The sequence below is a fragment of the Vigna radiata genome, chromosome 7 (assembly GCF_000741045.1).
Source record: "Vigna radiata var. radiata cultivar VC1973A chromosome 7, Vradiata_ver6, whole genome shotgun sequence".
NCBI lineage: Eukaryota > Viridiplantae > Streptophyta > Magnoliopsida > Fabales > Fabaceae > Vigna > Vigna radiata.
This window is the reverse complement of record NC_028357.1, coordinates 30,849,949-30,866,755: the sequence shown is the minus strand read 5'-3', so window position 1 is coordinate 30,866,755 and position 16,807 is coordinate 30,849,949. Positions and strand designations below refer to the sequence as shown.

Sequence of the window (16,807 nt, the reverse complement as noted above, 5' to 3'; positions counted from 1 at the left end):
AAAAATGTAATATTTTTACATTTCTTAATTTTTTTAAGAGACTTAAAAATGTCTTTTAACTTACTTCAAGTAGAATCCCATTTCACTTTCACCGGCTAATTCTGTTAAAAATTTCATTCTTTAACATTTTCACTACTCCATCTAACCTTAACAACCACCACCACCAACAATATTTTTTCGGCGACAATAATATTCTTTTGGCGACAACAGGAATCTTCTGGCAACGACCATAACATTTACAATATTATGTTTTACATGATAGGTTTTCTTAGGAAAATGAAACGGTGGATGTAGAAGATGAGTAAATATAAAATGCTTAAAAATATTGCAAGTTTGTTAACCAAAATTTAGGTTTTAATGCATAATATAAATTTAATCAAAACATTGTACTGAGTTAACCAAAGTGTTGTGGCCTTAAAAAAATAAGTATATCATTTTTTTCCATATTGATAATGAGAATTTCAAAAAGCCTTTTAATGGTTATGTAATGTTTGGATGTATTTTAATTTATATATTGATTATGAACCTAATCAACAATTATATTAACTTAACCAAAATATTACATTGGTTTAACGGAAGTGTAGAATATATGTATTCTTATGAAGGTGTACATTTTATTATTTTTCAATATAAACTTGATAATAAACCTTTCCAACCAAGTTGGTTACGCAAACATTTAACTTTTATAGTTAAGAGAACTAAAATTTGATAACTTTTATAGTAAAGAGAATAGAATTCGATAATTTTTTTTTTTTATGTAATCTTGTCATATTTCTAGCAAGATATGGATAAATGATGTGTTTTCCATGATATTAAAGTTTTCATTATTTTGTGTATACAAAAGATTAACTAGTTATCTCATATTTGAAAACTTTAATATCTTTAAACCTTTGATAAAAAAAAAAAATGTCTTAATTATCTCTAGATACTTATTTAACTATTCAATGTTATGCAATTTTTATTCCGATGCTTTGTTTTAAGTTTGAGCATAGTTCGTATTCAATCGGTTTCAGATATAACTTAGTTAATCCATTATAATTTAAATTTAACATTTTAAAGTTTAGATTCGACCATTTAATTTATGAACTTGGTTAGATACGGATTGTTGGTTAATTTGGTTAAATCATTCCAACTCTTACTAAGTCAATCTTTTTAAGACAATTTTGTTTATTTTAAATAAATAAAATAAATATAATATTTTTAACTTAAAAAATAACATAAGTAATTTTAATAATAATTATTATACAGGATTACAATTTTATATAGTTTACTATTAAATTTTGACAAAAAATTATCATATCAAAAATAAGATTTAAAATGTATTACAAATTTATAAATATTAAAACAAATTCAAATTAGATCGAATATCTATAAAATTTTAATTCGTTGTTTAAATTTAATCATGTATTTTACTTAATTTTATTTATATATTATTTCTCTCAATCAAATAATATATTAAAATTTATCTTCAAGTTGAGTTGGATATTGATCATCTGTTCAAACTTTCTTTGTTAAGAGCTCTACATATTCTATCAAAATTATGATTAAAAAAAATAATCTAATTTATTTAGAAAAATTTAAATAAGAAATTCTCAATTAAAATATTTTAAATATTTAATAAATTAAAAAATTAATAAAATTTAATTAAAAATACATAAATATATACTTAAAACTTAATTAAATTATAATTTAATTGTGTAAAAGTCAAATGTCCCAATACTTTATATATAATATAATTTATTTTCGTTGGTAAAAATAATACAATTCATGTTAGTTTTTAAGGTTAAATATGTTTTTAGTCCCTATATTTTGGGGTGATTTTTGTTTTAGTCTCTCTTTCAAACTAAGGTACAATTTAATCCTTCAACTCTAGAAAATTCTAGTTTTAGTCATTTTTACCAAATTTTTTAAACTTCATTTGTTGTTTCAAACACGTTTCTCAGTTAACATTGAAACAAAAATTTGTCAAACAGTGTAAACAATCCAAATGCTATAATGAAACGTACTTGAAACAGCAAATAAAGTTAAAAAAATTTGGTAAAAAAGAATAAAACTAGAGTTTTCTAAAGTTGAAAGACTAAATTGTACCTTGGTTTGAAAAATGAATTAAAACCAAAATCACTCCAAAGTATAAAGACTAAAAACATATTTAATCCTAAAGTCAGGATAAATCTTTCATATTATTACGTCATTATTTATATTACTATTTTTTTTCTTTGATAATTTTTTTTTACTTCGGTAATTGTTAATATTTTAAATATAATATTATAATTAATTTAACGAGATAACTTAATTTTCATTTTACATTCTTTAAAATTTTCTTCCCACGTCATCCAAATTGTTAGTTTTAAGTAAAGAAGTGAGGTGATGAACACCAAATAAACCATTAATTTATTTCTATTTTTTAATTACAAATATTTATTTATTTTTTATTCTTTAATAACTTTGAGAAAATTATCTGTCAAAAGAAAAAATACTTTTAATTTGATTACAATATGTTTTATTTATATAGTCATATATATAATAAATTTATTGATTTTATGTATGTTTTAAAAAATTATACATGATTTCCTTTTACAGGACATATTACTTTTAAGTAGTATATTATTTAAGATTCTTTTTTACATTGATAGTATAAAATTATTGTCAAATAACTTTAATGTATTTTAGAGTTGTCACTTGTGGCTGGTGAAGGTTAGATTCGTCCAATATAAACGGAAACCAAAATGAAAACAATATTTAGTCTAGAAAAAAATATCAGTCTCTTAAATTATACGCACATATAGAGTCAATTGAAGCAAATTAAGAAAAAAAAACTATATTAGTTTTTGTTAATATGGTGAATAATTGTTTTTTCTATTACTTTTCCCCTGAAATATTTTTTTATTCATGTATTCATATTTTTTCTTGAACTTTTATTCAACTCAATTTAAGCATTAATTTTTATGTTACATATTAAATTTAAATTACATTAAACTTCTTTGTTGTTAAAATCTATTCAAAAGTATTATTGAGTTTTTAATCCTCTACTTTACTTCGCACAATTATATCTTTTTACAAAGAGACTCTCTAATATCAAACTTATATTTAAAATCTCATTTACATTACACATTAATATTAATTTTAAAAATCAAATACACTTAATAAAAAATATTTGTATCAAAATCAGGTGGTATTATAAATTTAATTTTCTTTAAGGTTCAAGTCACTTTACTATGTATAAATATGAAATCTTTACGAGTGTTAAACAAAACTCCACGAAACTTTATTTATTTATCATGTAAGTAAATACTATTTTTGATTACCAATTTTTATCTAGAATAATATCAAGTTTATATTTTTCTCAAGTGAAAGTTAATTCAATTTTTTTATACATATATATAAAATTAGTAAATATGTTATTATAACAAAACATAAACATATAGTTATTAAATTAATGACAAAAATTAAGAACACTCGTTCAAAACTCACAAACTAAAAATTATACATTTAAGAATAATAAAAATATTCAAATTTATAAATATTTGAAAGAAGATACTTATTGATATTAAATATTGTATTATTCGTTATAGGTTCCACTTATAAACGGATTATATTACAATTATCTATTATTTGAAAAAAAAAATTAATTTATATTTTATTAAGTTAAATTTAATTCAAATTTAAATTAATTTATATTTTATTATATTAAAATTTAATTAAAATGAAATTTTAAATTATATTATATTTTAAATTTCTTTTTTAGAATATAATTTAAATTTTATTCAAAAAATTATAAAACATTTTCTTTTAAAGATCCATAAATGTTTTTGGATACTCACATATTTTAAAATATTCATGACTATTTTTTTAAACAAATATCTAACAAGTAATAAAACATAATAAGTATATTTCTTTTGTTACACATTAAATAGTGGATAGACATTGTCCATCCTTAAAGAAAAAATTACTCCTCTAAGTTACTATTTGAGGGATTTTTGCATTTTGTATAATTTAGCATTCCATGTTATTGGAGAAATTACAATGGCATCCCTTATCTCTTTTGTTTATAAGTGGTCACTGTAGATTTGAGTCATAGACGAGAATCCTTTTATTTTAAGGAACATTGACCAAGTGTGTTCCTACAAGTCACTCTTAATGATCAACATGTCTTTTTCACACAACCTTCTTTGCAGTAAATGACATTTTGATGCGATTTTACTACTCCCACTCTCTTTCAACCCAAAGGCTTTATTTTTTATTTTTTCGCTGTAATTTATCTCATTTATAATCCTTTCACATTTTCCTTTTCTATAGTTGTTGGCTGATATTTCCTAATTACTTGTCCTGATTTTCTTGAAGATTCTCACCACTCAAATATGGTTATAAATTATTCTCAACATAATTTGAAACTTCTATCAGTAAACTAAACACACGCATTGGCTTAAGTGGGTGGGGACCTGTACCAGAAAGAAAAGAAAGGGAAAAAAGTAAAATAGGAATCCTGTGCCCGTAAAACGTATGGATTAGGAAACAGATATGTTACCTTTGAGAACACAAATGACAATTAGCACATTGGAGCAGACGACAATTTTCTTCTAACGTAAATCTTGTCGTTTATTCATCTTATCTAATGGCCAAATTTCAACCTCCAATCCCAAAGCCACTTAGTTAGGACCATGTATGGCTTCTCATTTGTCCTATTTTCCCACCTTCTTTGATTTTCTTCATTCGATCTCTATCTTAAAGGATCCAAATCAATGATCCATAACTCTGTATTCATGTTACCTTCACCTTCCTATGCTGCTTTGGGTCACATGCACAGAAAAGAAATATGTTTATTGATAATTTTATCTGAAGGAGCATTTGATGGGCTTATTTACTTTATCATTTAATCAATAATTCTGACTGATTCTTCCACAGCAATAGTACGAGCCTCTTCCTTTTACCCATCATCATACTTGGGACTTTTCAAGGAAGATTAAGTCTCCCTTAATAAAACAAAAATATACTTATCGCCATCCCAGCAAACCAAGGGAATTAAAAGTCTTCCCTGATATCTCTGAAACTCCAAAAGCACCACAACACACAAAAACAAATAAACAAATGAACTGTACAGTTCTATTATATTCTAACTCCATCTTTGGAATCATTGCTTTCACGTCTCACGCCAAGTCCTCAATACAAGCACAAAAGAAGGCAAAACCGAAGCCGGAATTTAAAAAGAAAGAAAAAGAATCGATTTATTTATTTATTCCTACCAAAAGTGCAAGCTGGAAGGACAGAACAGAACCAAAACATTAAAACAGAACTGCAGGGGCGCTTTAGTACTTGAAAGGCCAGAGTTATTGGTCCACAACCACATCACAAATTTGCATTGAAACTATGTTTAAGATTAGTAGTACGATGAACCAAGTTTTGTACAATCCAATAAAATTCACCTGTTAACCAGTAATTCACCATGTGTAAGTTATAACTAACTCTGTTCATACAAAGAAAAGTGAAAAAAAAGAACCAACACCACTTATACTCAGGCCACCATTGTAGAATCAAAAGCATTTGATCTATGAATAAACATAAGGAAATATTCTCAGTCACTTTTATATAAAAAACAAAAAAGATCACTCTAGCAGCAATAACTAAACATTAAACAATTAAATATATGAAAATCAGGCATCAGAGACAACACTAAGGTCGTCCTCTTCCGGCTGAGCCGGCATGTTGAGATCTATGAAGGTCTGTTTGAATTTAAGAGAATCGTTAACTGTTGAAGATGATGAAGGGATTAGGTGAGATCTCTTATGTCCACCCAGAGCCTGACCAGAGCCGAACACCTTGTAACAAAAGGGACATTCAAAAACCTTAATACTATTGTTGTCGTTGTTTTGATTCTGAGCTTCAACTTGGCGACAACAAATGGTTTTGTGACTCCCCAAGGCTCGAGAGGATCGAAAGGCTTTGCCGCAAGTGTGACAGAGGTACTTGCCGCGGAGTTTCTTGAGCTTGGTTTCTGATCCCGTGCAGCGCCTCTTTGATCTCTGCGGTGGACCTGCATTGGTGACTACGTTCCACGTGTCGCGGGAGAGCATCATGAGGCTCATGGCTACGTCTTCCTCCGGGGAGGTGTCGGAGACCGAACTCACAGGTTCGGGTTCGGTGATGAGAGGTGTGGAGACGACGAAGCTGAGCTTGAGCATGGCGGATTTGCGGTTCCTCTTGGATCGTTGGCGAGTTGGGTTCTTTGACTCGGTCTCGCTCTCTCTGTCTTCAGGATCCGTTACTCTGAAAGTCTTCTTAGGATTCTCCCTGAGCGCGTAACTAAGGGAATCTTGTTCTTTGAGGTGGTGTTGTTGAGAGTCTGAGGAAGAGGAATAAGTGAAGGAGGAGGAGTGAGTTAAAGTTTGAGGCTTTGGAGGAAGAGGGAGAGAAGCGAGATGAGCTTTCATGTGACCACCAAGGGCTCTGCCATTGGTGAAAGACCTGGAACAAAGCTTGCATTTGTGTCTATTGTCCATGAGGAGCAACCACCACTGCTACTTCTACTACTTCTAGTACTTGTTCTTCTTCTAACGTTGTCCTTGTTATTGTTATTGGTTGTTGTTGTGGTTGTGGTGTCTCACACAAGAGTGTTTTTGGAGGAATTCGGAACTTAAAAGGAGTAGGTGACAAGCATTCCTCCACCAAAAGACACACCCCAAAACTATGATTTTTTTTTTTTTTTTTTTTCTTTGGCCTACCATAAAATATGAGTTGTGTGTGCGAGCTAAAATGTCAAAACACATTATAACAGTGGCATTAATTATCCAGCGCCCAAAATTAAGAAAGTGTGATCCTCAACAGAGAAAGAGCCATAAGTAACATGCAAACCTTGCTGCCCAATTCCACTAATCTTTTTCCATTTATTGCTTTCAGGGCTCTCCAAACCACAACTTTAAAACTGCTTTCGCAAACCACTGCCTACTCAGTAAATCCACAGATTACCATCATTTTTCATTTTTATTTACTGTCTATTTCAAATTATTAAATAAGATAGATTAATCTTATATTTGGGATGTATGACCAGAATTACAATGAAAAAAAAAAAACCCTATGGGACCCTGAAATATATTCATTATTCATTGGAATGGAAGGTGAAATAATGGATCATTATTTGGTTGTGATGTGCAACTCACTAATCTGAATGATTGGTGGTTCTATTAAATTCTGATTGCAAGATGTAACCAAAATGTAACATTGAATACAATACGACGCTACCGAGACAAATTCCCAAATTTTCCTATCATGTAAAAAATAAGATTGGATTATCTCTTATATAATAATAAATAAATAAATAAATAAAAAAAACTCCTTGCAGTCCATTTTTTGTAATTTAGAAGCAAAGTAATGTATTTTAAAGAATAAAATGCAGTTGATTATAATTAATTTGAATATTTGTATATATGTATAAAGATTAGAGAGATTTGATGATGTAGGTAGGTTAAGTGAAGGAAGTTAAGTTGTGCCCGAGACTTAAATCCAACAACCGGTAATGGAAAGAAGAAGAAATGCGAGGACACCGATGATGATGATGATGGTCCTCAACAAACGCAGACTAATTGCGAGAGCAACAAACTCTTGCTAATTGGTGTTTTAGAAAAACTTCCATATTACGAAAATAAAGAAATAAAGTATCTACTCGGTTCCACTATATATACCACTAACTTCTTTCAGCCACCACTCGTACCAAGAATCACCATCAAAGCACAAATGCTTCATGCACTGTTCTATTAATGTCATTTTTCATCTCTTTTATAAACCCATATTCTTTTCAAAGGTTAATAATACCGATTACTAACATCGAGATTTAAGTCCAATCACATAAAAAAATCAACACCACTTTCTATCTAAAAAATGAATTAATGGATTTTCGGTCTTTGTATAATGTTCTATTTTCTCATTTTCTATCCAATGTGGGATTTAGACTTACACTTGGATTCTACACAAATAAAAGGAAATAATATGAATATATGTATTGAAAATAAATTATATGCTATATTCCATTTATATCAAGCTAAGATAATTTCCCATCTATTATGTTGTACGTGTTTGTTTGTTTTCGTTTTTATAAGTATCATGTTATATTATATATGCAACAACAATTACTCTAATGCTAAGATTATTAATGCGAATTTAGTTTTGCAAATCTTCCCTTTAATCTATATACTCGGAATATTTTCTTCATTCATATCTTATTGAGCAAAGAATAGTCTAAATAATTAGCTGAGCTTGCATAAACCATCTTTCATGTACCTGTTTGGTTTTTATGTTCAAACATGAGTAGTTACATTATTGTAATAATAAATTATATAAACAAAAATATAATTATGTATTTAAGTGGTTTAGTTGGTGAGTTTAATTGTTATAGATCGTCTACCAGAATTCATATACATTGATTTAAAATTTTAGTTTAAAAATATATATCACCTGTTAATTTTCTACTTTTAACAATAACTTGAAACATAAATTAAATAGATATTTTCAGCAGTGACACTATCAATCAATTTTTTTGTGAAATAATGAATAAAAAGTTAATAAGAGAAGGGGGAAAAACATTTAATATCGTAAAATTTCAATCATTTTCAACCATTTTAACTACCGCAGAAGTTTCCTTATTATCCATCATTTGGTGAAGTTTAAGGCATTTACAACCACTTTATGACAGAAGCTTCCTATTCTAAGATGAGTCCTCATATTTAACTTGAAGTTACACCTACTTTGCAGTTGGATACAGTAAAAGTTGATTGCAGTTGCTTGTAACATCAACTATTCGAATCTACTTCGTGAAAATAGATTAAAAAACTTCACCATTGATTTTGTTTCAGTGTACCTTGCTTTGGTCGAGGATGCTTCAATTCATTTTTCTATCATGTGCTTTTTCTTGTCCTAGATTCTTCACATTAAAACGGGGAGATTTAACATTAATTAAACATGAATCAAATCACATATAACTGAATTTTCGATAAAATTCATATGACAGTGTAAACAGTTAGAAGTATTTTAAATCTAGACAAGTCACATTTATAGAAAGCAAGACTAAATAACGTTCTGATGACAAATTCTTATCTCAAAGGATACCAAAATTCTACAAAATCTGTGGCTATAATTGCCTCTTTACACTGTGCACTTGTTTTAATTCTCAAACTCTCTTTACTTACTTCAACATTCAACAAAGCATGCAACTGCTACTGGAAAAGATATAATTGGAACTCTGCATACGCCTAAAGTAAAAAGGGAACGTATTTTAATTTTTAAACAGAAGATGCCTTTTAACTTAAGCAATGTCATTAACCCAAATGCTAATATATGGATCATTCTCTTTTTTTCCTTTTTGTATTTTTCAAATTTTGCATAGAACAATACTAGTTCAATTCAATTGTTACAGAAGGTCAGTCAGAAAGCTTCATGAGTCAAAATCTGAGCTTGAATGAGTTAAAGTGCTATCTATATAAAGATAGTTCCGGAAAATTCTAAATAGATAAGTAATTAATTTGTTGATGTGGAAAAAAGTGTTGTAGTGAGAGTCCAGAAAAATTTAAAGAAGCATCTGACAAATAAAAGAAAAGTTGTAATTATTGTGGTATTAAATGATTTGCGTAAAATCAATAAAAAGTAAAAGGTATAGGTAAGACAGAACATCAAAGTCTGCTAGCATCCATGAGTAGTGGTTGGTTTAGCTCAGTATAAATTCTGTGACAGTGATAAATACCAGCCTTGTGTTTACCATATTAATTAACAGGCAGGGATTTCAAATTACAAGATGGTACTGCTTTAAATCATTCATGTCTTGTGACAGAAAATAAATAATTAGATCAAATTGCTACTGCATTCAAACTGAACACCAAATAGTAAATGCTGTCCGAACAACAAACATAAAGTGGTAAATCTTTTTTCTTTTTCTCTTTTTGTTGATTCTGCTTTTCGCAACCAGAGTGGTACTGCTGGCTAGAGTCTAGTGACTCTGACAAGGAATGGCATGTGCCACTAAACTACACAACACAGTTACACAACTCTTGCACTTGAACTCTTGCAAATTGTTGGTAATCTTACGTTGATTTTGATTAGATATAAGGTCAATAGTGTATATAAATTAGTATAATAGAATTGAATTAGATTTAAAATCTAATTTTAACACAAAATTTCATCCTTGAAGAGTTTGACTTCACTAGGGAATGAAATGAATGTAGGGTCAGGTCACATAAGGGGAAGACATGGTTGGAAAAATGAAAAATGTGGTGTTTGAGACTTGGTTTGCTCCAAAAAAGAACCAACCTAGCTTTAAGTCTTGCCTATCAAATGTTTGTTTTTGGCTTCCAAGTCAAGCATATTATGACAGGCATCATGACAACGATGAGGCCTTGCTTTTGCATTCGAACAAGAGATGAATCACGAGGGACCACACTTCGGTGCAACAGGAATAGACCAAACATGAGAGACATGTGTCAAGGTTATGGAATGGCCTACAACACTGGACGTCTCCTTCCCTTTTGTTCCCCTTGTCTGCTGGAACTGCAACCAACCTATATAAACTCCTATACCTACAAAACACTAAACCCAAAAATAAACAACAAGCAAAAGTTACATCCTAAATTCACTTGTATACTTTGAATTTACAATTTACCTTATTTTTAGTTGATTTCTCTAGTGTCAAAATATATACATTTAATATGAAACTAAACATTAATAAAAAATTAAATTAATGGCAAATGGAACAATATATGGAACATATAATAAATTTTGCTAAAAAAGACGTTGTACCTTTGGAAAAGATGAACCTTAAATTCACTACTTTAACAACTTTAATATATAGACATTTGAATTAAGCGATAGTTATGTTGATAAGTAGTTTACCTATAGAGTAGAAGCATAGAGTGAGAGTGCAAAAAGGAAGAAACAGTGATAAAAATTCATGGTTGTGTACTTTAATCATTTATCATCTGACTAGTTACCATTCCGCACTTTTATCTACGGTGCTCCACCATTGAAGCATATTCATCATCACCATCGGATTCATTGCATTAAAAAAATGATTATGAGTTAAAATAGGATCTAAGATGATGGTGGGTGATTGAGAAACTGATGTTGCATGGAATGCACAAGTTGCATTACTATTTATTAATTTGATGCCATGTTACCGAATCCCGAGTAATTGCTCGATCAACGCCGGCAAATGCAATTAATAAATAAATGGTGGAGAAAAGAAATAGCTATGGGGTTTGTTGAATTGCATTAAACACAACAGAGATCCAACCTGTACCAAAATTCTTGGTTTTTTTAGTTGAAAAGTTAGGCAGAACTCACCACCTTATCGCTTGTGGGTGTTGTAAATATTAGAAAGTATATTTTAAACTTAACTTAATCTAAATGTCTTATTATTAGGATAGACTTTAACTATGACTCTGTTATTATAGTATAAAGTGGATTTTCAAGTTTAACTTATTTTTATAAAATCAATTTTTAAGATAAGGTTTGCACTTCATTTATATATTATAATTTGATTTTATCTTTTCACCAGTAAAAACTCAAAATTAAAATATGATGAAACTTTTAGAGTGGGGTGATAAGTCAAACCAAATTTTGTCAATTATCTGACCCATTCACACGCTCAATCGATTGAAAAGTTACGATATTGACACAGGATGACAGTATTTGTTACTGAAATTATGTTTTGAATACCTAACTTTTGTGACTTGTGTGATTGAACATTGAAGACACTACAAAGAGAAGAACTTTGCAATGGGCAAAGCAAAATTGATGTTGAAAGAATCAGAGGTCATATTGGAACTCCAAAAAAAGAAAAGAATAAATAAACAAGAGGATGACATCAGTCCGCGAGAAAGTTGAAACATTGTGGCCATTAACTCGGATCGGTTTTGGGTACTTTTTAATGGAACCAAAGTGATTCTCATAAGAATTGTTGAACATTTATAATGATATTATTGGTGGGTCTTTCAAAAACATTTATTAGGCTATCAAAGTGACATAAGTTTAATCTATACCACTTTTTAACCTACCATCATTCAAAATTATTTCTTTACTTTAAACACAATATATCAACCGAATATGTAAACATTTATCCAAAATTATGTTCATTTATATTTCAATGTTATTTAATACTCTCTACTTTGACCTGAGTCAAAATCAATGCCATATAACAACTTTGGTTTTGAAGTACGACTTAAATAATGAGAAATATGAAAAAAAAAAAACAGGTCATGTGTCTATTTTTAATGTCAAATAGAATTGAACAATAGAGGGATTGAAAATGGATAACTCTCTTCGATATTTTAAGAGTACGTTTACACAAATCTACACGTAATTTTTTTGCGAATCCATTTCGGATATAAGTTTTGTCATATATAATCATTTGATAAAAATAAAGATAAGTTAAAATTTTAGATATATCCATTTCATGTAAAAAAAATGGATTCCTTGTATATTATTTTTTTAACTATTTTTAACAAGAATTAAGTTTCGAATTTCACGTTTCTTTTAAAGCCAATAAACGTTGAGTATTTTGTTTATAAAATTTGCACATGGTTTATCCTCTAAATTAACGTTCGTTTTAAAGGTTGAGGATTTTGCATGTGAAACTCTAATATCAACCAGACAATTACGTTGTAAAAACTTAGTAATTATACAATAAAAAAGTCATATAATACCATAACACTAAAATAAAGTTGAAAATAAAAATAGAAATAGGTAAAGTAATTTAAGTATAAAAAAATCATAGAAAAATTAGGGATAAGAATAAGAGATTTTATGAAGTTGGCGATAATAGTGTTTTCTCTTTGAACGAAAGAGAAAGCAGTGATACTCTCCAAAAGAAAGTAAAAGGAATACAGAAGAAGATACTTGTATTTATTGGCTGAGCTTAAAAACAGAGTCTAGAATCTCTAATGTCTCACAGCAAAAATAGTAAGCAATATTTCTCCTTCCTTTAACATTTATTGGTGGCAAAAAAGTAGGAAACTTGCACCATTAAAATTTGCTACTTGTTTGATTAATATTCTGTGACTCTTTCATGTCACAAAAAAGTGTCTTTACCACTTTTAATATCCACCACTTAGTTATTTTAGTGAACTTTTGAAACCTCCCTGAGTAGTAGCTTCGTCTTATTTATCTATATCTGAATGGCCACAAAAAATATGCACCATATATAAACTCGTTAGTATTCATTGATACCATGATAGCGTTTACTGTGTTCTCAATCTTTTTGCATGTCCATCTTCATTCTTGTATAGTTTTTTTAACAAAATCATGTCAAATTCTTAAACAAAAAGTGTTAATTCCTCACAATGGTGGTCCCAAAATGGCATCACAAGATCCTGTGCTGCTACATCGAGTTGCTTTAGTTGCATCCTATGCCATATCCAGCTAGCTCAACAATTAAAGAGGTGAAAAATCTTAGTTCTCAATAAGCCTCTACCTCCTTTCAGCGTTTTCAAGAGAAATTTAAAAAGCTGTTTTTTCAAGAACATGGTTCTGCCAAAATTGTGGTAGAACACTTTGTTCGATTGCATCGCGTATTTGATTAGAACTTAGAAGTAAGATTTGTGAATAAACTTCTATTTTATTTGCTCTGTTTCTATGCATAAAAGAAGTACATACTACATACTATTCTTTTTGACATTTGAAAAGAAGGTTAACTTAAAAGAGGCTTCTCTGCGTCATATTCACTATCAAAGCAACCTTCTTTCCCTTTGGCCCAAAGCACAAAGTAGAGCCCAGTGAACATCAGGAACATACCTGCTAAGCTGCAATACAGTACTGAACAATAAGATACTGTACTTGAGAAGTCATATGAAACATAAAAAAGAAATACCTTCCAATGTTGGTGGTGTGTCCTAGAGTAACAACTGAGAAAATGACTGAGCAGACTGTGCCAATAGGGCTGAACATGGACACCAACACTGGCCCTCTTTTCTCAAGTGCCCAACAATTCACAGTCAGGCATATTCCACTCACTACACCTGCCTGTGCATTACATTTTAACAAAATGTTACTTCTACCATAAATTGTATATTAATAAATAAATTTTAAATCTAATTCAACTTTACAAAACTCATTTACAAGATAAGGTTTACATCCAGTTATATAATATAAATTGGTCTAATATTTAGTTAATGTGAAAGTTTCAACTCACCCCTCAAGTCGATAGTAAATGAAACATTAGACCCAACAAAAAACGAATTTAGTTAAAATAAACTGATTATAGATCAAACCAATTCACAATATATAAATAAGTATAAATATTACCTTATGTTATAAGCCAGTTTTATAAAAGTGGATTCAGCTTAATATACAGTTCTTAACTGAAACCCGAGTTGAAGTCCTCTAAAAGCTACATTATACAATCACATGCTACCTCTTTTTCAATGTCTCTAAATGTTAAATGTTGGGTTTTAAAATTGTCAAAACGAATTATAAGGATCTTATCTATATATTGAAATTACCAGAAGAGAATATCCAATAATATCTCCGACCCTCACAATAGGCCAACCAGTTTTGAATTCGTGATTTTCAATTAATTGAACTGCAACAGTCATGAATGTCCCAAAAAAGCAAGTTATTGAACACAACGACATCGGTGCAGGAAAATCTCCCAGAGTAAAGGCCTACAAGAATCACAATTTCCGGTAATAGCATGTTTGAAAACATGAGAAGTAAGAAATCAATTCTTTGATGTAAAAGTCTCACAATGCAAGTTACCTGTAGGACAATGTTGCTTGACAATATAAGGATTGCGACCAAAAGATATAGACAACCGATTAGCTTGTGACTGTCAAATGTTACATGTATTGGTGGAGATGGTGATTGAATTGTTCCCACTTTATTGGACTTAGGAGGTGCAGATATGCTTTGCATTATGCTAAGTGTGAGAGCTCCTAAGACACAAAGCAATGTGCCAACTATTTTTACTCTACTATATGTGCAGCTTAACTTTACTTTTTCCAACCTGCCTAACATCAAAATTTTCATTAATTAGCATTCAAATTATATAGATACTAGCGAAATCTTACACCTTTTTAATTAACTAAACACATACACATATAAGAGAAATACGGAAAAATAGATCATATTACCGAAAAATCCATGCCATGATGAAGATGAGCCCTGGTGCAAGATTTGGCATGGCTGTTCCCATTGCTGGCGAGGTTAGATTGATTCCTTTTAGAAATAGAGACTGGAACATTGTTACCCTGCATACCATGATAACAACTCTGTATGAATAGATTCCAAGAGAAAGGAAAAGAGGTAAATAACATTATACCCTTTGGGTCAGGTAATTAGAAAATGGAGTGATGATTTGGATTTGTCATTTTTTATTAAATCCAAAACGCCACTGGTTCTATACACAACAATTTATGTCCTTTTACAGTCATCAAATTCCTTAAAATAGTACCCACCTTTCATTATCAAGGTAAGCCTTTGCAATCCAATGAGAAAATTATAAGATAAGGGTTCCTAAAATTGAGGGTTTAATTAGCTCAAACTACGGTGTTTGCACTTAATAGTTGGAAAATAAAGACAATTCTGGTGCCCGACAAAAGCAAGATTATCTTAGATAGATTCTAGGGTTCATATTCCCAAAAATCAATGATATTGTTTCTATCACCCTTCAACAATTCCCTAAAATAATTATCCTTCGATTAAATTCCTTCCCATAACTGGGATTCAAAACTCAAAACCCAGCATGCTCTATGCAACTTTTTTGTTGGATTAATATTCAAAAACAACTTCCATCCCCGAATTTGAAGAAAAAAAAATGTATACTTTACAGCAGAAAAGAAAAGGAATTTAAATTGAGATGAAAATTTAATAAAGAAAGTGAGAAGTTAGTAATAAGATTTGGCTACCCTCCTAGTGCAAGCAAGAAAAGCTGTGTAAGCAACTTGAAACCAACTTTGGTGGGCCATCGACACCTGCAAAAGGTGTTTATGATGAAACTGCATCCCAAAAGCAGATAAAATGTAGAGAGAGAGAGAAGGAGAAGAAGATGAACCTTTCATAATAGAAGGCAAAGGGTAAGAGAATAAGGAACGTAGCAAAGGAAGTAAAAGTGACAATGGTAAGAGATTCGAGGCCCAAAGACATAAGATAACTGAGCAACAAAGCGTTTCCTGCGTAAACAAATTGCACCCCTATCAACCCTCCAATCACTGCAACATCTTCCACCAACCCTCCATTCACCATTGTCGTAACTTTTCCTCTCTGCAAAATCAAATCAAAACTGATACCAAGAGAGGACATATATGCCACCCTATCCTCTCTTCATTCTCGTTTCCGTGCCTTCCTTTCAACTTCCTTTATTGCATGTTTCTTATGGTTGCATGAGAAATCTGAGTTAGATTATAGAACTGAGCTGGCTACCCTCCACGTTCTTCTACCAAACTTTCTTTCTCTCTTGTCGCCCTTTCTTGCTTGAATTTCTTTTGTCGTACCAACTTTTCTCAGTTTTCTTCTGTTGATTTTTTTTCAGACATAAATAGAGGCTGTTGTTTAACGTTCAATTGTTGTTTGCTAAATCTAAATCTAGATTTTCTTTTCCTTGGATATAGGGAGGATTGTCCGTTCCTTTTGTTCTTACAAGTAACTTCAACTCATATTTTTAATGTTATTCGAAATTTTTTTTGTAAATCCACAACTGTTTTGTTTGATCTCTTATGCAAGTTAAAACATTTTTTTTCCTACAAGAACAAAATTTGAATTTAAAATCATTGGTTTTACTATTAAATTTATATTTATATAAAATTTTAAAGAAAATAATAAAAAATGAAATGAACAATAT

General features: G+C 30.0%; 2 protein-coding genes across 3 annotated transcripts; both read right to left on the bottom strand.

The window, feature by feature from the left end:
- Nucleotides 1-5,019: 5,019 nt before the first annotated feature.
- On the bottom strand, nucleotides 5,020-6,872 carry LOC106767479 (zinc finger protein ZAT4). Its single transcript, XM_014652384.2, has one exon. The coding sequence runs from the start codon at nucleotides 6,492-6,494 to the stop codon at nucleotides 5,649-5,651; it is 846 nt and encodes a 281-aa protein (XP_014507870.1). The 5' UTR covers nucleotides 6,495-6,872; the 3' UTR covers nucleotides 5,020-5,648.
- Nucleotides 6,873-13,568: 6,696 nt separating this feature from the next.
- Nucleotides 13,569-16,560, bottom strand: LOC106767399 (WAT1-related protein At5g47470). 2 transcript variants are annotated; one of them, XM_014652278.2, is made up of 7 exons: nucleotides 16,022-16,558; nucleotides 15,876-15,941; nucleotides 15,102-15,218; nucleotides 14,728-14,974; nucleotides 14,472-14,633; nucleotides 13,841-13,992; nucleotides 13,569-13,772 (listed from the first exon to the last, which is right to left on the bottom strand). In XM_014652278.2, exons 1-7 carry the CDS (start codon nucleotides 16,267-16,269, stop codon nucleotides 13,661-13,663), a joined length of 1,104 nt encoding a protein of 367 aa, XP_014507764.1. In that variant the 5' UTR covers nucleotides 16,270-16,558; the 3' UTR covers nucleotides 13,569-13,660. The 2 variants fall into 2 exon arrangements, with proteins under 2 accessions (XP_014507764.1, XP_022639148.1); XM_022783427.1 differs by lacking the exon at nucleotides 15,876-15,941 and having other exon boundaries at nucleotides 16,022-16,560.
- Nucleotides 16,561-16,807: the final 247 nt, after the last annotated feature.

Excerpts from the sequence above, each read along its gene's own strand:
- LOC106767479 (XM_014652384.2), bottom strand. The coding sequence starts at position 6,494 with ATGGACAATAGACACAAATGCAAGCTTTGTTCCAGGTCTTTCACCAAT.
- LOC106767399 (XM_014652278.2), bottom strand. The coding sequence starts at position 16,269 with ATGTCCTCTCTTGGTATCAGTTTTGATTTGATTTTGCAGAGAGGAAAA. Across the intron at positions 15,219-15,875 it reads TTCTTGCTTGCACTAGGAGG|GGTAACAATGTTCCAGTCTC; the intron begins GTAGCCAAATCT and ends CATGGTATGCAG. Across the intron at positions 14,634-14,727 it reads CAAGCAACATTGTCCTACAG|GCCTTTACTCTGGGAGATTT; the intron begins GTAACTTGCATT and ends TGATTCTTGTAG.